Here is a 23437-nt window from a genome sequence, read left to right on the forward strand (position 1 = left end):
ATAGTTTTTTTTCCTCATCACACACAATACCCCATAACGACAAAGCAAAAACAGGTTTTTAGAAATGTTTACGATTTTTTTTTTTTTTTAATATAATATCACATTTACGTAAGTATTCAGACCCTTTACTCAGTACTTTGTTGAAGCACCTTTGGCAGCGATTACAGCCTTGAGTCTTCTTGGGTATGATGCTTCAAGCTCGGCAGACCTGTATTTGGGGAGTTTCTCCCATTCTTTTCTGCAGATCCTCTCAAGCTCTGTCAGGTTGGATGGGGAACATCGCTGCACAGCTATTTTCAGGTCTCTCCAGAGATGTTAGATCAGGTTCAAGTCTAGGCTCTGGCTGGGCCACTCAAGGACATTCAGAGACTTGTCCTGAAGCCACTCCTGCATTGTCTTGGCTGTGTGCTTAGGGTCGTTGTCCTGTTGGAAGGTGAACCTTCGCCCCAGTCTGAGGCCCTGAGCGCTCTGGAGCAGGTTTTCATCAAGGATCTCTGTACTTTGCTCTGTTCATTTTTCCCTCGATCTTGACTAGTCTCCCAGTCCCTGCAGCTGAAAACATCCCACAGCATGATGCTACCACCACCATTCTTCGCCATAGGGATGGTGCCAGGTTTCCTCCAGATGTGATGCTTGGCATTCAGGCCAAAGAGTTCAGTCTTGGTTTCATCAGAACAGAGAATATTGTTTTTCATGGTCTGAGAGTCCTTTAGGTGCATTTTGGCAAACTCCAAGCGGAATGTCATGTGCCTTTTACTGAGGAGTGGCTTCCGTCTGGCCACTCTACCATAAATGCCTGATTGGTGGAGTGATGCAAGAATGGTGATGCAAGTCTTTCTGGAAGGTTCTCCCATCTCCACAGAGGAACTCTGGAGCTCTGTCAGAGTGACCATCGGGTTCTTGGTCACCTCCCTGACCTTGGTGGTCTTGGTGGTTCCAAACTTCTTTCATTTAAGGCCACTGTGTTCATGGGGACCTTCAATGCTGCAGAATTTTTTTGGTGTGCTTCCCCAGATCTGTGCCTCGACACTATCGTGTCTCGGAGCTCTACGGACAATTCCTTCGACCTCATGGCTTGGTTTTTACTCTGAAATGCACTGTCAACTGTGGGACCTTATATAGACAGGTGTGTGTTTTTCCAAATCATGTCCAGTTCACTTTTGAGAACTGTGTTTTCTCGCTAATTGATTGTATTTTGGAACATTAGTGCTGCACTTATATTGTGAAGAAATAGCCTAATAGTTTATCAACATGTTAAGCTAAACGTTCTGATCTGTTGCATCAGACTCATTGCGTTTAAAAGGTGGTTGTATTAATTTGAGATCTATTGCATCCCACAACTTTCCCAGAGTATGTTTGTAATATTTATTTTTCACACAGAAGAACAAGTTGAACAATAGAATAGGTATACTTTTGTACTATAGGGGATAGTATACTGAACAAAAATATAAACGCAACAGTCAACAATTTCAAAGATTTTCAAAGAGTTACAGTTCATATAAAGAAATCAGTCAAATTAAATAAAATTATTAGGCCCTAGTCTATGGATTTCACATGACTGGGCAGGGGCGCATCCATGGGTGGGCCTGGGAGGGCATAGGCCCACCAACTGGGAAGCCAGGCCCAGCCCATCAGAATTAGTTTTTCCTCACAAAAGGGCTTTATTACAGACATAAATACTCCTCAGTGTCATCAGCTGTCCGGGTGGCTGGTCTCAGATGATCCCGCAGGTGAAGAAGCCGGATGTGGAGGTCCTGGCCTGGCGTGGTTACACGTGGTCTGCGGTTGTGAGGCCCGTTGGACATACTGCGAAATTTTCCAAAACAACGTTGGAGGCTGCATGTGATAGAGAAATTAAAATTAAAGGATCTGGAAACAGCTCTGGTGGACATTCCTGCAGTCAAGCATGCCAATTGCATGCTCCCTCAAAACTTAAGACATCTGTGGCATTGTGTTGTGTGACAGAATTGCACATTTTAGAGTGCCATTTTATTGTCCCAAGCACAAGATTCACCTATGTAATGATCATGCTGTTTAATCTGGCCGGCCAGAGCTACCTATTTGGTCCGCTGGCCAAACGGACATACAGTTGAAGTCGGAAGTTTGCATAAACCTTTGCCAAATACATTTCAACTCAGTTTTTCACAATTCCTGGTATTTAATCAGAGTAAAAATTCCCAGTTAGGATCCCCACTCCATTTTAAGAATGTGAAATGTCAGAATAATAGTAGAGAGAGTGATTTATTTCAGCTTTTATTTCTTTCATCACATTCCCAGTGGGCCAGAAGTTTACATACACTCAATTAGTATTTGGTAGCATTGCCTTTAAATTGTTTAACTTGGGTCAAACGTTTTGGGTAGCCTTCCACAAGTTCCCACAATAAGTTGGGTGAATTTTGGCCCATTCCTCCTGACAGAGCTGGTGTAACTGAGTCAGGTTTGTAGGCCTCCTTGCTCACTCACACTTTTTCAGTTCTGTCCACAAATTTTCTATGGGATTGAGGTCAGGGCTTTGTGATGGCCACTCCAATACCTTGACTTTGTTGTCCTTCAGCCATTTTGCCACAACTTTGGAAGTATGCTTGGGGTCATTGTCCATTTGGAAGACCCATTTGCGACCAAGCTTTAACTTCCTGACTGACATCTTGAGATGTTGCTTCAATATATCCACATAATATTCCTACCTCATGATGCACCCCCACAACATGATGCTGCCTCCCCGTGCTTCACGGTTGGGATGGTGTTCTTCGGCTTGCAAGCCTCCCCCTTTTTCCTCCAAACATAACGATGGTCAGTTCTATTTTTGTTTCATCAGACCAGAGGACATTTCTCCAAAAAGTACAATCTTTGTCCCCATGTGCAGTTGCAAACCGTAGTCTGGCTTTTACTATGGCGGTTTTGGAGCAGTGGCTTCTTCCTTGCTGAGCGGCCTTATGTCGATATAGGACTCGTTTTACTGTGGATATAGATACCCTTGTACCTGTTTCCTCCAGCATCTTCACAAGGTCCTTTGCTGTTGTTCTGGGATTGATTTGCACTTTTCGCACCAAAGTACGTTCATCTCTAGGAAACAGAACGCGTTTCCTTCCTGATCGGTATGACGGCTGCGTGGTCCCATGGTGTTTATACTTGTGTACTATTGTTTGTACAGATGAACGTGGTACCTTCAGGCATTTGTAAATTGCTCCCAAGGATGAATCAGACTTGTGGAGGTCTACAATTTTTTTTCTGAGGACTTGGCTGATTTATTTTGATTTTCCCATGATGCCAAGCAAAGAGGCACTGAGTTTGAAGGTAGGCCTTGAAATACATCCACAGGTACACCTCCAATTGACTCAAATGAAGATAATTAGCTTATCAGAAGCTTCTAAAGCCATTTAATAATTTTCTGGAATTTTCCAAGCTGTTTAAAGGCACAGTCAACTTCTGACCCACTGGAATTGTGATACAGTGAATAATAAGTGAAATAATCTGTCTGTAAACAATTGTTGGGAAAATTACGTGTGTCATGAACAAATGAGATGTCCTAACCGACTTGCCAAAACTATAGTTGCTAACAAGACAATTGTGGAGTGGTTGAAAAACGAGTTTTAATGACTCCAACATAAGTGTATGTAAACTTCCGACTTCAACTGTAGCTATCTGGCCGGTCGGACCTAGTTATCTAGCTGGGCGGACGGACCTACAGTAGATATCTGGCAGATGTAGTGATCATAATATAATAGCCATATCTAGAAATACCGATGTTCCAAAGACTGGACCTAAAATTGTGTATAAACGATCATACAGGAGGTTTTGCAATGATTCCTATGAAAAATATTTGGTGGTCTGATGTGTGTTATGAGGAACATCCGGACGGTGCACTTATGAAACTGCTTCTTCCAGTTACTGATAAGCATCTGCCCATCAAGAAACTGACTGTTAGAACTGCCAAATCCCCATGGATAGATGATGAATTGAAAAACTGTATGGCTGAGAGAGGAAGCAAAGAGAATAGCAAATACTGGAAGTCTGACAACACAGCAGACTGGCAAACATACAGTAAATTGAGAAATCACGTAACTAAACAAAAATAAGATAATATACTATGGAACAAAGATAAATTATATAAAGAATGATAGTAAAAAGCTCTGGAGTACTTGGGATAAAATTCTAGGCAAAAAGGCTAACTATTCTACATTGAGGCAGATGGCTTGTTCATAAGAAAACCCTTTGATATTGCCAACCACTTTAATAATTCTTTGTTGACAAGATTAGCAAACGTAGTTATGACATGCAAACAACAAATGCTGAGCCTTCATATTCATGCATAATGGACCAAATAATGAAAGACAAGCATTGTAGTTTTGAGTTCCACAAGGTGGGTGTGGAAGAGGTGAAAAAATTGTTGCCATCTATCTATAAGGATAAACCACCTGGTACCAACAACCTGGATGGTAAATTGCAGAGGTTGGTAGCGGAATACATTGTGAGTCCAGCTTGCCACATCTTCAATTTAAGCCTAGAAGACAGTGTGTGCCCTTAGACGTGGAGGGAAGCAAAGGTCATTCAGCTACCCAACAATAGCAGAGCACCCTTTAATGGTTCAAACAGCGGAGCAATCAGCCTGTTACAAGTGCTTAACAAACTTTTGGAAAAAATTGTGTTTGATCATATACAGAAAACAAAATTAACAACAGGCTTTCAGCGTGCTTATAGGGAAGGGCACTCAACATGCTCGGCACTGTCACAAATGACTGATGATTGGCTGAAAGAAATTGATAGCTGATTGTGGGAGCTGTTTTGTTAGACTTCAGTGCAGCTTTTGATGTCATTGATCATAACCTATTGCTGAAAAAACTCAGGTGTTATGGATTTGCATCCTTTGCCTTATTATGGATTGAGAGTTACCTATTGAATAGAACACAGAGGGTTTTCTTTTATGAAAGCCTCTCTCATGCAAATTCAGTTGAGTGTGGTTTACCGCAGGGCAACTGGCTAAGACCATGATTGTTTTCTGTTTTTACAAATGACCTTCCACTGACCTTGAATAAAGCCTATGTGTCTATGTATGCTGACGACTCAGCAATATACAGTTGTGGCCAAAAGTTTTGAGAATGACACAAATATTAATTTTCACAAAGTCTGCTGCCTCAGTTTATATGATGGCAATTTGCATATACTCCAGAATGTTATGAAGAGTGATCAGATGAATTGCAATTCATTGCAAAGTCCCTCTGCCATGCAAATGAACTGAATCCCCCAAAAACATTTCCACTGCATTTCAGCCCTGCCACAAAAGGACCAGCTGACATCATGTCAGTGATTCTCTCGTTAACACAGGTGTGAGTGTTGACGAGGACAAGGCTGGAGATCACTCTGTCATGCTGATTGAGTTCGTATAACAGACTGGAAGCTTCAAAAGGAGGGTGGTGCTTGGAATCATTGTTCTTCCTCTGTCAACCACGGTTACCTGGAAGGAAACACGTGCCGTCATCATTGCTTTGCACAAAAAGGGCTTCACAGGCAAGGATATTGCTGCCAGTAAGATTGCACCTAAATCAACCATTTATCAGATCATCAAGAACTTCAAGGAGAGCGGTTCAATTGTTGTGAAGAAGGCTTCAGGGCGCCCAAGAAAGTCCAGCAAGCGCCAGGACCGTCTCCTAAAGTTGATTCAGCTGCGGGATCGAGGCACCAAAAGTACAGAGCTTGCTCAGGAATGGCAGCAGGCAGGTGTGAGTGCATCTGCACACACAGTGAGGCGAAGACTTTTGGAGGATGGCCTGGTGTCAAGAAGGGCAGCAAAGAAGCCACTTCTCTCCAGGAAAAACATCAGGGACAGACTGATATTCTGCAAAGGGTACAGGGATTGGATTGCTGAGGACTGGGGTAAAGTTATTTTCTCGGATGAATCCCCTTTCCGATTGTTTGGGGCATCCTGAAAAAAGCTTGTCCGGAGAAGACAAGGTGAGCGCTACCATCAGTCCTGTGTCATGCCAACAGTAAAGCATATTGAGACCATTCATGTGTAGGGTTGCTTCTCAGCCAAGGGAGTGGGCTCACTCACAATTTTGCCTAAGAACACAGCCATGAATAAAGAATGGTACCAACACATCCTCCGAGATCAACTTCTCCCAACCATCCAGGAACAGTTTGGTGACGAACAATGCCTTTTCCAGCATGATGGCACACCTTTCCATAAGGCAAAAGTGATAACTAAGTGGCTCGGGGAACAAAACATAGATATTTTGGGTCCATGGCCAGGAAACTCCCCAGATCTTAATCCCATTGAGAAAAACCTCATTTAGATTCATTATTGAATAATGAGGCTAATGAGCAAGTTGAGGAGACTAAACTGCCGTCATGGTCAAAACATATAGACTGGTTGCTAAAATGGTTAGAGGTCGCACCTGGACTACTGCACAGCTGTGTGGTCATGTGCAACAAAGAAGGCCATAAGTAAACTGCAGTTGGTCCAGAACAAAGCAGCACATATCGCACTTAGATGTAGACGGAGGGAAAGTGTCAGTAACAGGCATGTCAGTTTCTCCTGGCTCAAAGTTGAGAAAAGATTGACTGCATCCCTATTGGTCTTGGTGCAAGGTATTGATGTGTTGAAGGTACCAAACTGTCTGTTCAAGCAGTTGGCACACAGTTCGGACATCATCGGTACAACACAAGACATGCAACCAGAGGTCACTTCACAGTCCCCAGGTCCAGAACAAAGGCTAGGAAAGCTAGTTAACATTAGCCGTTACTACATCGAGCTATGTTGAACTTCCATCTTCTCAGGCCAGGGGCACAATGTATGAATTTATGGCTGGATCAGAATCGTCGTCATAAACATTGGCCAGCATGGAGAATGGACTAAAACCACAAGTCCAAATCCCTATCTCCATCCATGGCAAATTTAGGAAAGGGACGATTTTAGCTAACTAGGTAGCCACCGGAGGACAACGACACAACAATTCAAGTTATGTCAATGACGTTTGGCTTCTAACGTGATGTGATTGGTGTGAAGCCAAATGCAAACTGGCTTCCCTTGAAGATTTTTTGGGATGTGCCAGAACATTTCACAACTGAGCTCACTCGGTTTAGCTCAACGCTGATGGGCTATTATTTTATTTAAAAAATTATCAAGAGACGCCAAATGCTCACTGGCTTTCCTTGCATTCAATGCTACGGGTGGCAACAATGTCATACTCTTTTTGACCAGACAGCACAGATGGGCTACACAGACACTGAGGGGCACTGTTTAGTTTGCTTGGATGCTTTCTCCGGTGAGATACCATGCGCCTCTTGCGAATTGAAGGAAATGTATGAAACACAGAGTGACAAAATATACGTTTTTTTTCTTGATCATTTTTTGGGTGAAGCCTGGCTTCCTTTGGCATCCATGAATACACACCACTGCCCAGGGCCCCAAACTTAGTGATGAGGTTTGGAGGGCACTATGGTGTTGACGGCTGAGCTTTAGTCGATGAACAGCATTCTTACATAGGTATTCCTCTTGTCAAGATGGGATAGGGCAGTGTGCACTGCAATGGCGATTGCGTCATCATGTATATCACTTGCTTACATTGTCATTGTTTCCTGTCAGTATCAGCAGTTGAAGTTTCTGTTTGAAATGGGAAGGCATGGGCACAGCTGTTCCACAGTAATACTGTTAGCAGACTGACATGGCTGGCTGGATAACCCAATTAGTGTTCTAGCAGTAGAATGACATTCTAACCAAAATCAGATTCAGGTCAAAAACAATTAACCAAGGCTCTGAAAAAATGTGATTTCTTACCATCACAATCAACCCACTAAGATTTGAGTCATTTATTTGAGCTATGTACAGGTAATGCTGAATTTCACAATGAACAAAAAATAAATAAAATCACATTTCACCAATCAATCCTCTTAAGAGGTCACTAATTATAACCTCTTTCTCTCTTCCATTCACATACACTTCTTTTTAAAATGTTCATTTATCTCCGAAAGATATATAGTTGCTGTAGCTGTGCTGTCGTTGCGATTTGCAGTTGATATAATTATTTGAAGACATTATCCTTTATGTTTTTGGTGTGTCTCTAGATCTAGTGGGTGGAGTCTTCGGGCAGGAGAGGGGGTTTATGGTTATACAATATAACACTAACCTGTCTGGACCATCCCCTCGGCACACACACCTTTTCCCTACTGTTTCCCTTGTACCCCCCAGCATCCTCCACAGCCTAGTATGTTAGATACAGGTGGGCACCCACAGTCCTATGGTTCTCTATGGTCTCCCAACCACACATGATCTGGAAGTGGGGTCTAGATGATTGGAGAGTTCATATCCCTATGATTGACAAAAAAAACTATTTGAATGAATGACTCTTCTTTCTCTATCCACCTTCCCTGACTCATAATGTGATTATTTTATATTTTTCCCTTATTCCTGCCCGAATCCTTCTGTCTCCTCGATGGCAAACATAAGTTTCTCTTTCAGTTGCTCCAGGCTCCTGTAGGGTGGCAGGTCCAGACGATTGAAGCTGTGTGAGTGTTCGAGATGAAAAGAAAATTGACAGTGAGGGATACATTTGTGGTTAGCAGGGGTACATTCATAGAGACAAAAGTAATGGACATGGTCATGGGAACGATAAATCAACTTTGGCAGAGGAATTTAGGAAAATGTCAGTCTCACCAGGTGTGACTTCTTGGAAGCCAAGTCTCCTTCCCCACCTTATCTATACAGAATTTTTGTGGTCCATTACTCCCTAAGGGGAAGAGAGACCATGTTAGATTCTTCGGCAGGGAATTACATTTCTGTCAAAACACATTTGACAGTAAAGGTGGTTATTGTATTAAGATACATTTATTTGCCAATTGTACACAACATCCAAACCAAAATTTGACTTCAGCTTTATTTCAACCCCTCTGAAAGACACACATATTTATACAGGTTAGGGGGGTTGGAGCTGCCACACTGAGTGCCCGTGGAGCAGTTGTTGTGGGCGGTTATGTGCCTTGCTCAAGGGCACAACGGCAGGCAATGGAGAATTCAATAAATACATTTTTTATTTGAATAAAGATTAATAAAGAAGTGCCAAAATTCAGCATTTTGACATGTCCCTCCGTGCAACCCATGGTTCCAGGAAGATTTTAACCCACTTAACCCCAAAATGTCTCCAAGTTTTCACCATCATTGTAAAGCTTTAGTTATTTTGTTGCTTATGACAAAGTCATTTCTGAAGATTGTTATTAATTTAATGTGATTAGTGATTAATTCAATGACAAAAATAACATGTCCCTCATTTTAAGGTCAACCCTGTTACTTCATCTGAACTCTCGTTTTAATATGATGAAAAATATTTCAATAATTTTTTCAAAAGAAACATTGAACAACTGATTCTCTTTTTGACCATTTTCTGGTGTTTTGTGGTGGAAGACTGAGCAGGTTGAGCATAACACATCAACCCTGTTACCCATAGATAGACAGACTCGAAATGTTTTAACTATATACTTGTTTTTGCATCCAATTGCCACTTCCTGTTGCACACAACCTACCATTCCCCCTGTCACAAGGGGATTCATGGCTGATTTAAGACAAAATTGTCAACACTTTTACTTTATTTGGCACTTAATATACACTTAGAGTAATTACTTTCTTTAACCTCTTGAGAATGTTTTTTTATTAAGTTGAACATGTGCTCTGTATGACAGAATGTTTAAATTAGGTGAAATCAAACAGTTTTTTCCCCACCAAGTTATACATCTGAAAAGGCACCGAATTGGTGGAACAACCCACCTATGAGTTCAGCAAACCCTCCGACTGGCAGACGGCATGTTCCTGTGACAAACTGGAGCAGGCGGATCCGCTTCTCATTGTCCATATCCTTTACCACCTGTATAACACACAGGTAAGACATGTCAAGGATGCACATAGTGAGATATAGAGTCTCATATACACACAAGATGCTGTGAAGAGAGGCCACCATACCTGCCAGAACCAGTGTATCTGCTTGCTGTTCTTGGTATAGTGCCGATAGATGGTGTTCTTCTGCCAGTCACTGAGGTCTATCTCCTGCATTCCACATAGCATCAGCTGGAGGAAGGAATGAGACCATACCATTAATCCACAGTCAAAGGGAGGGAATCCGCAACAAATAGTCCCCTCTACCAACTTATAAGTCTTTGCAAAAGCTTCATAACCTATAACACCGCCCTAGCTAACCCAGCATGTTCTTGCAGACTCTTTACACACCTCCAGCTCTTTCTCATCAAAGTAGCGTAGCCACTCCAGAGGCACGACCTCATTGAAGCCATCCAAGAAGGCCTTGGTCTGCTCCTCCACACCACGCATGAACCGCCAGTCCGTCAGCAGACTGAGGAAACAGGGATGAGATATAGCATTTTCTAAGCAACAAGAGAGGATATTTATTGAAACAAGTTGAGTGTCAACATGAAACAACATTAATGCTAGTCTGTGGAGTATCAATGTCTGATATCACAGTGATTGACAGGCATACAGACGGGAGTCAAAGTAGTGACGGAGATGGCTGACCTGATGTACTCCTCCTTGTTCTCCGAGGTGACCAGCTCATTCTCTCCATCATCCTTCAGCTGGTGGGTGGACACCTTCCCTAGAATCTCCATATCCTGAGCAAAGTACAGCTCCACTCCACACTCCTCCAGACAGTTATCTCTGTAGACATAACACACAGACGCATCATACACATATTAAAGCTTTAAGCTACATAATGTCAAACACTTCCATCTGGCTCTTCACATACACTGTTTGCCACAAGGGGCGACCATATTCAAACAGCCCCACACACACATAATGAAGGAGCGGTGTACTTACTTGACCCACATGATAGAGTTGTAGAACTCAGGGTCAATAGACTCCAAGTCTTTCAGAGTGGGTTTCTTGTTGAGCATACGCTTGTAGAATGGCAGAGTGAAGCCAGTATCGATGAACTTGCCATGGTACAGGGCCTAAAAGGGAGAGGGGAGGAGAGGTTGCAATAAGTACCATACCAAAACTAAAATGTACCATAAGCATCATCCCTCCTATGGGCCAATACACATAGATACAGACACATATGGCTCACGTCAACACCATCATCCCATAGACCCACTCCAATAACGCATACTGCCCCAACAGATCCACAGATGACGCAACCTCTATTGCACTCCACACTGCCCTTACCCACCTGGACAAAAGGAACACCTACGTGAGAATGCTGTTCATTGACTACAGCTCAGAGTTAAACACCATAATGCCCTCAAAGCTCATCACTAAGCTAAGGAAGCTGAGACTGAACACCTCCCGCTGCGACTGGATCCTGGACTTACTGACAGGCAGCCACCAGGTGGTAAGGGTAGGCAGCAACAGATCTGCCACGCTGACCCTCAACACAGGGGCCCCTCAAGGGCGCGTGCTTAGTCCCCTCCTGTACTCCCTGTTCACGCACGACCAAGCAGGACACCATCATTAAGTTTGCCGACAACACAATGGTGGTAGGCCTGATCGCTGACGATGAGACAGCCTATAGGGAGGAGGTCAAAGACCTGGCAGTGTGGTGCCAGGACAACAACGTCTCCCTCAACGTGATCAAGACAAAGAAGATGATCGTGGACTACAGTAAAAGGAGGGGCGAGCACTCCACCATTCACATCGACGGGGCTGTAGTGGAGCAGCTCGAGAGCTTCAAGTTCCTTGGTGTCCACATCACCAACAAACTATCATGGTCCAAACACACCAGGACGCCTATTCCCCTTCAGGAGACTGAAAATATTTGGCATGGGTCCTCAGATCCTCAAAAGGTTCTACAGCTGTATCATCGAGAGCATCCTGACTGGTTGCATCACCACCACCTGGTATGGTAACTGCTCGGCATCAGACCGCAAAGTGCTACAGAGGGTAGTGTATACGGCCCAGTATAGCCGTATACGTATATGCTTCCTACCATCCAAAACCTCTGTACCAGGCGGTATCAAAGGAAGGCCCTAAAAATGGCCAAAGACTCCAGCCACCCTAGTCATAGACCGTTTTCTCTGCTACCGCACGGCAAGCGGTACCGGAGTGCCAAGTCTAGGTCCAAAAGGCTCCTGAACAGCTTCTACCCCCAAGCCATAAGACTGCTGAACAGTTAATAAAATGGCTACCTGGAATATTTTTTGTTGTTGTTGCTGCTGCTGCTACTCTGTTTATTATTTATGCATTGTCACTTTACCCCTACCTACATGTACATATTACCTCAATTACTTTGAATAACCTGTACCCCAGCACATTTGACTCAGTACCGGTACCCTCTCTATATAACCTTGTTATTGGAATTTTAGTGCGTTACTTATTTTTACTTTAGTTTATTTATTAAATATTTTTTTAACTCTTATTTTTCTTAAAACTGCATTGCTGGTTAAGGGCTTGTAAGTAAGCATCTCATGACACGTTCTACACCGGTTGTATTTGGCACGTGACAAATAAAATTTGATTTGATATAGCCTAACCACAGTTAAGTGTTAACACACACACAACACTTAAAAGAGTCAGTCACAAGTCTGTCTGTGTGGAAAAGACTGATTGATTCAGTTAGTACTGAAGCGGTGGCTAAGACCCAGACTGTATAATGTAATAGCACAGAGCCCCAGTGTATATCTGTCCAAAAACAACATAGACACCCTCCACTGTGTGACTCAGTCTGTTCAGTCTGCACCGTCAGTACTAGCGTCATCATCTGCTCTGAGCAACAGGACATGAGGCAGGGAGGGAGAGACGGAAAAGTGGGAGAGAGGGGAAGTGGGGAGCAGGAGGAGATGGAGGGCAGTGAAAAAGAGGAGAAAAGGAGCCCAGAAAAGAGGGAGAGAAGACATGGGCTAGATGAGACAAGCATCTTTATAAGGGGTGTTGTGTGAAGTGTGCTAGCAGACTAAATATAGGTCATTATTGGCGGGTGTGGGCTGTGTGTGGCAGTGAGGTCATGCTCTGGAGGAGAGGAGGGGATTGAGAGGGGGGAGCTGTTGGTTTTGGGGCCTGTAGCTTCTGGATAGTGTCCCAGAGAGAGTTGGGTTTGGCAAGATGTGCGGTGGGGGAGGGGAGGGTTCTTAGTATAACAGACTTATTCACTTGGTTTAGGGACACACAGCTTTAGAAACGACTGACAGATGAAGAACACACCCCCACAGACACTCATACACTGTCATCACTGCTCCTGTTCCTAAAAAAAACATTTTGTGCTACACATCCTCACCATATGTTCCTCAATTCTAACCATAACTATTGTTATAGTTGACTTCTGTTGTTGTTGCAGATCTGGGCAAAATTTGCCAATGAAGCATTGCTCACCATGGCGATGAATCGCCCTATGAAGCGGAAGTATGTGAGGTGGTCAGGGTTGATAGAGGAGGCGGGGTTGATCTGCAGACAGTAGTTGTTCTTCCCAGCGTACTCAAACAGACAGTACATGGGGTTCAACACCTCATGGGACAGCAGGAAGAACCACTCTCTGTATTGGGGAGAGAAAGGGGATTACACATCTATATCTAGAGACAGCACATTGTTTTCCCTCATGGAAAAGCAGGGTGTGTACAGGCTAACTACAACCCTTTAACCCTTCTGCCTATGCGTGAGGGAAGTTTTTGCCAAACCTGTTCCTTGTATTGAGTCGTGCAGAATTTTACAAAACATCTCCTACAAAACCACACAACATTTGACACAAGCAGCAAACATGACACAATCAGTGACTTTGACAGCACAAAAAAAGTTGCATGGTTGTTAAAATAGATGGTAAAATTTCAAAATACTTGGTCAAAATGGGGTCTGGTTTATGCACACACCTGCAACTAAAACAAGCAAAACAAAAATGTCAAATTCATAAATTATTCTACATATGGGGGTTATTCACAGTTCGGCAGTCAACAAAAACGTGTGCTCCTGAAGAACACGTCTTGATTTTCTTCTGGTCATGACATTTCCATTTAACATCATACTAAGTGGTGTAAATGTAGTGCAGTGTATGCTAATGAACCCCAAACAATGTTCATATAGCAACTCCATAACCAAACTCAGAAATGGCTTTCAAATGTCAATTTTCTGTCAGCAAAAAAATAAAAGAGAAGCTGCCACACTGGGGAATGGTCCAATAACTGAATTGTTGTTTAAAATCATTACATGTACACACTAAGCACATGGGCATACAGATATACATATACACAAAACACCATGAAGACAAGCAGTATAATGTGGAACATGAAATGCATGTAGAGAATGAAGCCCCGGCCACCAACAAGCCCCTGACCTTTGCCCCCACGGCCGGCCAGCCAGTCCCGGGGTCGTACCGGGGCTGTGCAGACACCTCCAAACATCCCGTCCGTGGTTCTACCCTGTGGTAGAACAGCATGACGTAACCTACCATAGGGTAAAACCACTGGCGCGACACCAGAGACAGAGACACACGCAAACACAGACCACGTGGAGGAGGAGGAGGGGGAGGAACAAACCCCGGGATCCCACCGCTGACAACCAGAAGTGGGGACACACTGTCACCAGTCCCCAAACACCAAAACACACACAGACAACAAATGACAGTGCAAGAGACAGGGGCTGTGAGGGAGATGATGAACGATGGATGACGGACATTTAAGTAAGGAACACAGGGTAGACCAGGAAGACTAAGAGCTGAGGTAGTAGAAAGAAAGACAACTGTTATAAGAGGCAGCAGGCCAGACATGCAGGCAGGAAACGGTCATCTTACCTAGCAATGCCTCCATAATCAAGACCTTCCTCTCCCCTCATGATGATGTAGAGTCTTCTACGCAAGTCATAGGGTTTCACATTCATGATCTGAGGAAATAGAACAAAAAACACAGGCACATATAGTACATCAGAAATAAACTACCACCCTACGATCATATATTAGTTGTTCAAATACAAATAGGTGGTACTAATGAATACATAACCAACTATAGCAACCCTCATGCAAGTTTAATCACGTAACATTTAGAATAGATTATCCTCAGTAGGGAAAATGACTCCATGTCATGCTTACCTGCTGAAATGAGTCTTCAAATAGAGTCTGTCTGGACACGGATATTTTCACGTGACTGGGTAAGGCATTGGACTGGAGAGGCAGAGAGAAGTGTAAAAATCTATTTCATCAATACTAGACAGACAAAGAGATCTCGAGTCTGAACAGTAGAAGCGAACTGGGCTCGAGGTAAGAGCCTGTTTTCATAACAGAGGTCTAAGAGACGAGAGTCAGCACTTACATGGCACAGGAAGCGGAACTGGTGGTATTTCCACCTGAAGCTGCGATCATAGGCCCCGGGGGAACCACCTGTCCTCGACCTACAGAGAAATAAAATGAGCTTATTTTTTGCTGTTCCAGCAAGAAACAAAGGAAATCTCAAAGCCAGGTTTTAAATTTGTACATGTCAGCGAAGGATACTGTAGCTGTACTGGGAAACGACAGGCCAATATGGCTGTCCCATGCACATATGCTTAAGAGACTGGAAAATGGGCCCAGCTATAGAGCTGAGCCCTGTTGCCGAGCTGCGCAGTGAGGACTTATTCTATTGAAGTGAGGCAGTATTCTATTGAAGTGGTCAGATGTGACGTGCAGCAGGATTGATATAACTGGGTTAAGCCCAGAGATGGAGGTATGCCTTGGTGTGCAGCTGTGTTAGTAGAAGCTACACCACTTCACTACAGACATACTGGATATGTGCCTCGTCAGCAGAGGATAAACCGAGAGGGCGAGAGAGAGCAAGGAAGGGGAAATATGGAGCCCGAGGAAGAGAGAGAGGGGCCTCTAATACTCGCTTATTCGCTTTGTCGAATGCTGCCAGGCACATCTTGGTTTTGGTTAGGAAGTTTCAGACCACAGAGGCAACCCTTTGGCTACAGATATGGACTGCAGCAGTATAGGGTTTAAAGGGTTTAAAAACTCTAGATGAACACTCATCTAAAAATATAACACCAAGACCTCCTTATGTTTCAACATCAGCATGAACACTTGCGCTCTCTCATTCACACACATCCATACGTACACACAGACAGAGTCAGACAGCAGAGCAGTCTGCTTTGGACTTGAATTGTTGGCCCTGTTAATTTTCATGACTTTCTTTTTTGGAAGATTTCAAAATAGGGCCATGCTTTAAGGCAAGACACATATGTTCATAAGAGTGTGTGCTTACTTGCATGTGTGTGTGTACGTACTTATAATACCCTTTCTCATATCTAGGCTAGCTATCTGGTTCAAAGAAACGGGGGGAAAAAAGGAAAAAGGAAAGAAATCCAAACAAAAGCAGGCTGTGATGAGAGAATCCCTGCACACACCATCCCTGAAGGAAAGAGCGGTGCTTTCATCAGTAGATTTGATCAGAAACTGTAACTGCCCTTCTCAAAAATGGGTCTGCAGAATAATATTTACCCTGACTCAAACCCGGGACGAGGGTCTTTAAAGCTGGTGGTGCGAGAGTTGTGATCCACAAAATATCGGACTCCCTCCGTGGTGTACTTCATTTCCCAGCCAGGGGGCAGGGGGGGCTCCTGGATCATCCTGTAAGAGGGAAAGGGCAGTGAGCAGAGCCTAAACGGGAGGCTCCCCAAACGATGCACACCTGTCCCCCCTGGCCCCAGCCCTGGCCCGGTCCCACTACCAGCTCTCCCTGACCGGGACTCAGAACCTCTGACCTCAGTGGTGATGCGTCTGAGACCACATGGATGTAGTTAAACATGAAAATATAAATATGAGGGAAAATATGACTCAGCTTTGCTGAGGGAGTGAATTAACTAATTGATGAATGAATAAAATGCTATGACACTGTAAAATGTCCTAAAACCCACAATGATACAATTTGGATAATTCGGCCATCCGCATTTGATGTAGTTTTGTTGTTCGATTTGATGTTAGGGGACAGCAGTACCACCCACACTAGTTCCATGGAAGATGCCCAAGGTCCCTCATTGACCAATTACTTACAATACTAATCTAAACCCCACCCACACGGCTCAGAGACATGTTGACGCAGCCTTCAATTGAGGCGACATAGGACACTTCCCTATTGGCCTGTGCAGAATGATTTCAAAATATGGATCTCAATTACTGGTACATTATGTCTATGACTCTACATGATTCATTCCTATCGTTATTAGGATGTCTGATGAGTGTGCTGCATAGCGTTGGGCCCTCGAGCTACCAGTCCCTATCCTACACTAGTTAATGTAATATCAGTCAAAATAGCAATGTATGGTGGCATTTCTCTGAGACACCTGTGTGTACAAACATGAACAAACAGACACACACACACACACACACACACACACACACACACACACACACACACAGTGGAGCAAAGACAGATTGGCTTACCCTTGGGTTCTTGGGTCCTCCCACTGTGTGGTCCGTGTGTTGTGGTTGACAAAATACACCCTCCCATTGTCCTGTCGTTTCTCTACAGGGACCAAGAGAAGTGACAGTTAACAACAGGATAGATCAACAGTTTACTATTTGGTTTCAGTACAGAGTGACTGTGTGGGGAGATGTGAACGTCAACCGCAGTAGACATTGAATCGTTGGGAGTGGGGAGGAAAGAGAAAAAAGGATGGCTGAATCTGGCAAAGCTGACTGAAAACTGACGCGTCGGTGTGGCATTTCACTCGAGCTTGTTCCAAAATCCCTTCCTACAATCCACCTCAGCCTTTCTGACCTGGCTCTGGAGGAGACGGTGTTGGAGAAAGATGGGGGTGGAGGGCTCAGACAGAATGTTACAGAGGTGTAAAGGGCAAAAAACTAAACTGAGGGAGAGCAGGAAAAAGACAATTTGCTGACTATTTTCTATTTCTAGCAGTCAGAGTCCTACAATGGCTACATGGTTACAATGACTACATGGAAGATAATAACATGGCTACATGGAAGATAATAACATGACTACATGGAAGATAATAACATGACTACATGGAAGACAATAACATGGCTACATGGAAGATAATAACATGGCTACATGGAAGATAATAACATGACTACATGGAAGATAATAACATGGCTACATGGAAGATAATAACATGACTACATGGAAGATAATAACATGACTACATGGAAGATAATAACATGGCTACATGGAAGATAATAACATGACCACATGGAAAATAATAACATGGCCACATGGAAGATAATAACATGGCCACATGGAAGATAATAACATGGCCACATGGAAAATAATAACATGGCCACATGGAAAATAATAACATGACCACATGGAAGATAATAACATGGCCACATGGAAAATAATAACATGACCACATGGAAGATAATAACATGGCCACATGGAAAATAATAACATGACCACATGGAAGATAATAACATGGCTACATGGAAGATAATAACATGACCACATGGAAGATAATAACATGACCACATGGAAGATAATAACATGGCTACATGGAAAATAATAACATGACCACATGGAAAATAATAACATGGCTACATGGAAGATAATAACATGACCACATGGAAGATAATAACATGGCTACATGGAAGATAATAACATGGCCACATGGAAGATAATAACATGGCTACATGGAAGATAATAACATGGCTACATGGAAGATAATAACATGGCTACATGGAAGATAATAACATGGCTACATGGAAGATAATAACATGACCACATGGAAGATAATAACATGGCTACATGGAAGATAATAACATGGCCACATGGAAGATAATAACATGGCCACATGGAAGATAATAACATGACCACATGGAAGATAATAACATGGCTACATGGAAGATAATAACATGGCAACCATGTCAACTTCCTCCACCAAGAATGTGTGTTGGGTGCGTTCATATGTTCAAGTTTGTGCATCCCTGTGCTGCTTCTGTCCCGACCCGCTGATTTCGTGACCATAGTTGGTGCCCCCTCCACCCCCACCACTCTCTCTCTGACATCTTGTTCTCATTAGCAGATGTGTGTGGAGGGCGCAGGAACAGTAGTGCTCACGCTGCAACTCTTACTAGCCTGCTAATTTTCCCCCTCTCCTTCACTTAACCCCCTCTATTCCACTAGCCCTCCTTTATTTGACTGTTCCCGCGCTTGGTCAAGTCTTTCTCTCCTTTCTTTTTCCTGTAAAGAGTTTCTTTCAATCCACCCCCTCTTCAACGCCCCAAAGAAAGAGGGCATTTACAGATGACACAGAAATGCATGAAAGGAAATTCATCCAAATTAAAGTCCAATGTATAATTGAGGCTTTTGCTTGGGATGCCGCAACATGTTGAAAACGCATCATGGTTAGAAAATATGAGTGTGCACATGGGTGAGCGCGAATGTAAGTATGTCAAAATGTGAGGTGGAGAGAAAAAATGCCAACGACCATTACTTCTGAGTGATGGAGTTTGTGTGTACACCCTGTATAATTGTGTTGGTGGGAATGTTGGTAGAATATGCGCTTTTGAGAATATGAATGAATATACGAACGCATGAGAACAGAGCGCCATAGGAATATACGAGTAGAGCACAAAACGGCCATACAAGTATAACAACCAATTCCTTGAGATTACACTTGAACCAACAACTAATCAATAATATAAGGGAAAAGACTGAAATCCACAACAACAATTCAACCAAATCATATTTTGTTGACCAATAACTAATTGAAAGATGAGTTTGGCTGAATGTAAGAATAAAAGGATCTTCTGTATGAGCTTATTTGATTAAGGACAAGGCTGTTATCACAATGTTTACAAGATACCAAACAATAGATGTGGGTCGACAGTGCTGTGTGTCTGTGTGAGAGTGTACGCGTGAGAAAAACACACAAACCAGCTCTCCCCCTTCAACACAAAAACAAAGTCCTGTGCCCTTGAAAGCATCAGAACCCACTCTCATAACAACCAGTGCAGGTGTCGATGTAGCCAATGCTCCTCTTCAGCATCACTGGACCCAACAGCATCTCCATTTACTCATCAGTCCGGTCTCAGGTCCTGGGACCACTGGGGGCCACTGATTACTAGTAGTCTTAGTGTGGTGAGAAGATATAGGTGTACGTGGAGGGAACACTTACCCCATCCTGGAGGGAGCGCGCCGAGAGGGTCATTTTCCACAGCAGGAACACCAGACGACTGAGGGAGAGAGAGAGAGAAAATACGTTTCCAGTTAGGACACTTTCCACCTTCTTCCACCTTTGTCTTCTTCTCACACTCGCTTCATGGCAGCGGCTCTGTGTGAAATTCTTCTGTCCATCCACACAGCTCCCAACTCAGTTCTCACACTGGTGTGAGGTAGGAAAAAAACTAAACATACAGGGGGGAAAAGAAAGAATGCAGCAAATGCCTCAAAATGCCACAGAAAGCACACAGTTTAACAGCCTGAGTCTGGTGGAGCAGGAGCGAGCAGAGGGGTACCCCAGAAGGCTGAGGTGGGTACCCCAGAAGGCTGAGGTGGCATGTGTCTCATGCAGCTGGAACAGGAGACTGACAGAGAGGCTCAGACGCAGCTCGTATGCCTTCCAAAAACTACACGCTCAGGAAAGAAAAAACATGCTGTTCCAATGAGCTCACTGGCTGGCTTCAAGCCCCACCCTGTCTCCTGCCCCCCTGGCACCCCTCCCTACCCCACCCATCTGCAGAGGTCCTCCTCTTCTAGATGTGCTGTGAAAGTAAGCAGGGAGGCGCGATGTCTGAGCCAACTTAGGGAACATTCATCCATTTTCCAGACTGCCCACCCCCTCATGACAAAAGCACCTTTATTCACCCAGCCCTGGAACCAGTGTGGTTTATTCAGCCTGTGCATACAGAGAAAGAGAGAGAGTGTGTGTGTGCATGTGGCACTGTACGGAAAATGTGTATAGCAAATACTAATTGAATGTGTATGACCTTGTGTTTGAATACATGTGTGTGCGTGTGTGTACATTTGCCTCCAAGTAGTATGTAATTTGTAAGATGTTTGAGAGGAGTTAGTGCCCATACTGTTTGTTTCACGACTATGAGAGTTGTGGATGAAAGATCCCAGAGCAAATCTAATACGTTCATTCTCCTCACCTCAGAAGGTCTTCTATTTCTTCCTATAATGAAACAAAACGTACCTTACAGCAGCCCATGTGTCACTGAACACACAACTTCACCCAGCATTTCCACAGAATATTCATACTGTGCCCATTCATGAGAATTAATTAGGGCCGGGTCGGCAAGGAAACAAAACATGAAGCGGATTTAACTTCTTTAGGAAAACAGCACTAATGTTGGAAACAAACATCATTATGTTGCAAAATATGTGAGCGGAGATGGCGCGGAAGGAGGAGCGGCACAAGGAGTGGAGCTTGCCAAATTTGATTGGAGAGCGGAGCGAGTTTCCCCAATGGCTGGAGCGTCGGCCTTCTCGCCCGCTCCAATTTCACTCCAGTACTGTTCACTTCACGAGCTCAGGGCATGCACGGACCAGCATGCATTTGTAGTCTACTTCTGTGCTGCATAGTGCTGAGCGATTAGTTATTTTTGAGGTTGGTTCGGTTTGATTATTTTATTAATTAAAATATTTATCCGATTTCGCTTTAAATGATTTGGGTTGAATACTGCAACACAGAATAAAACAATTAATACAAGTCCCATGATGGTAGTGACTGCCCATTAATGCTTATCAATTATTAACCATGTATTCACATTCCTTTAACAAAATATTTCAGCTCTTGTGTATATTACATTTGTTTTATTTGATTACTTTATTATTTAATTCCAAGTCATCATCTCATCTCTATAGAACTGCTGCCTACGCTGTCTGACAAAATCACTATATTGTAGTTCTTCAAAGTAAATAAGGCATACTTTTATGCCTGCTGAATACCAACTATCAATCACTTAGATCATGTATTTTCAAGTAGATACCTAGCGAAGCAACAGGTGCTCTCTATATCCCCTCACGATCAGGCATTCTTCTGCCTCTTCTGTAGCAGGTGTAAAAGAAACACAGGAATAGTAGATGCGCAATGGATTATGGTCATTGCAGTTAATTACCACGTTTAATACACTAAACTATGTAGAATATTGGCCTCTTGTAAACTACAACTACAGTGCATTTGGAATCTATTCAGACCTTGACTTTTTCCACATTTTGTTACATTACAGCCTTATTCTAAAATGGATTAAATAAAATAATCATCAACCTACACTCAATACCATTTTTTATTTTATTTTTGCAAATTAACAAAAAAATGTAACAGAAATACCTTAATTACATAAGTATTCAGACCCTCTGCTATGAGACTCGAATTTGAGGTCAGGTGCGTCCTGTTTCCACTGATCATCCTTGAGATGTTTCTACAACTTGATTGGAGTCCACCTGAGGTAAATTCAATTGATTGGACATGATTTGGAAAGGCACACACCTGCCTATATAAGGGCCTACAGTTGACAGTGCATGTCAGAGCAAAAGCCAAGCCATGAGGTCAAAGGAATTGTCCATAGAGCTCCGAGACAGGATTGTGTCGAGGCACAGATCTGGAGAAGGGTACCAAAAAAATGTCTGCAGCATTGAAGGTCCCCAAGAACATAGGTGGTCTCCATCATTCTTAAATGGAAGAAGTTTGGAACCACCAAGACTCTTCCTAGAGAGGGCCGCCCGGCTAAACTGAGCAATCGGGGGAGAAGGGCCTTGGTCAGGGAGGTGACCAAGAACCTGATGGTCACTCTGACAGAGCTCCAGAGTTCCTCTGTGGAGATGGGAGAACCTTCCAGAAGGAGAACATCCTCTGCAGCACACCACCAATCAGGCCTTTATGGTAGAATGGCCAGACGGAAGCCACTCCTCAGTAAAAGGCACATGACAGCACGCTTGGAGTTTGCCAAAATGCACTTAAAAGGACTGTCAGAACATGAGAAACAAGATTCTCTGGTCTGATGAAACCAAGATTGAACTCTTTGACCTGAATACCAAGTGTCACGTCTGGAGGAAACCTGGCACCATCCCTACGGTGAAGCATGGTGGCAGCATCATGCTGTGGGGATATTTTTTAGTGGCAGGGACTGGGAGACTAGTCAGGATTGAGGGAAAGATGAACGGAGCAAAGTACAGAGATATCCTTGATGAAAACCTGCTCCAGAGTAATCAGGAACTCAGACTGGGGAGAAAGTTCACCTTCCAACAGGACAACGACCCTAAGCAGACAGCCAAGACAATGCAGGAGCGACTTTGAACCCGATCGAACATCTCCGGAGAGACCTGAAATAAGCTGTGCAGCGACGCTCCCCATCCAACCTGACAGAGCTTGAGAGGATCTGCAGAGAAGAATGGGAGAAACTCCTCAAATACAGGTCTGCCGAGTTTGTAGCGCCATACCCAAGAAGACTCAAGGCTGTAATTTCTGCCAAAGGTGCTTCAACAAAGTACTGAGTAAAAGGGTCTGAATACTTATGTAAATGTGATCTGTTTTTTTATTTGTAATACATTTACTAAAAGTCTAAAAACCTGTTTTTGCTTTGCCATTATGGGG

General features: G+C 43.5%; 1 protein-coding gene across 4 annotated transcripts in view; it reads right to left on the reverse strand.

Annotated features, from left to right (window-relative positions):
- Window positions 1-7791: 7791 nt before the first annotated feature.
- Window positions 7792-23437, reverse strand: part of LOC139530078 (NEDD4-like E3 ubiquitin-protein ligase WWP2) — a 43397-nt gene continuing 27751 nt past the window's right edge. For 2 of the 4 annotated variants that reach the window (XM_071326148.1, XM_071326146.1), the window contains exons 11-24: window positions 20018-20075; window positions 17325-17406; window positions 16383-16511; window positions 15220-15298; window positions 15000-15071; window positions 14706-14794; window positions 13298-13457; window positions 10811-10944; window positions 10511-10651; window positions 10211-10331; window positions 9947-10051; window positions 9755-9851; window positions 8651-8723; window positions 7792-8498 (exon numbers count right to left, since the gene is read on the reverse strand). In XM_071326148.1, coding sequence (XP_071182249.1) covers window positions 8399-8498; window positions 8651-8723; window positions 9755-9851; window positions 9947-10051; window positions 10211-10331; window positions 10511-10651; window positions 10811-10944; window positions 13298-13457; window positions 14706-14794; window positions 15000-15071; window positions 15220-15298; window positions 16383-16511; window positions 17325-17406; window positions 20018-20075 — 1440 coding nt within the window. In that variant the 3' untranslated portion in view covers window positions 7792-8398. The remainder of the gene's footprint in view (window positions 8499-8650; window positions 8724-9754; window positions 9852-9946; window positions 10052-10210; window positions 10332-10510; window positions 10652-10810; window positions 10945-13297; window positions 13458-14705; window positions 14795-14999; window positions 15072-15219; window positions 15299-16382; window positions 16512-17324; window positions 17407-20017; window positions 20076-23437) is intronic. The other 2 variants (XM_071326150.1, XM_071326149.1) reach the window with 1 other exon arrangement.

Source organism: Salvelinus alpinus, chromosome 9, assembly GCF_045679555.1.
Source record: "Salvelinus alpinus chromosome 9, SLU_Salpinus.1, whole genome shotgun sequence".
Taxonomy (NCBI): domain Eukaryota; kingdom Metazoa; phylum Chordata; class Actinopteri; order Salmoniformes; family Salmonidae; genus Salvelinus; species Salvelinus alpinus.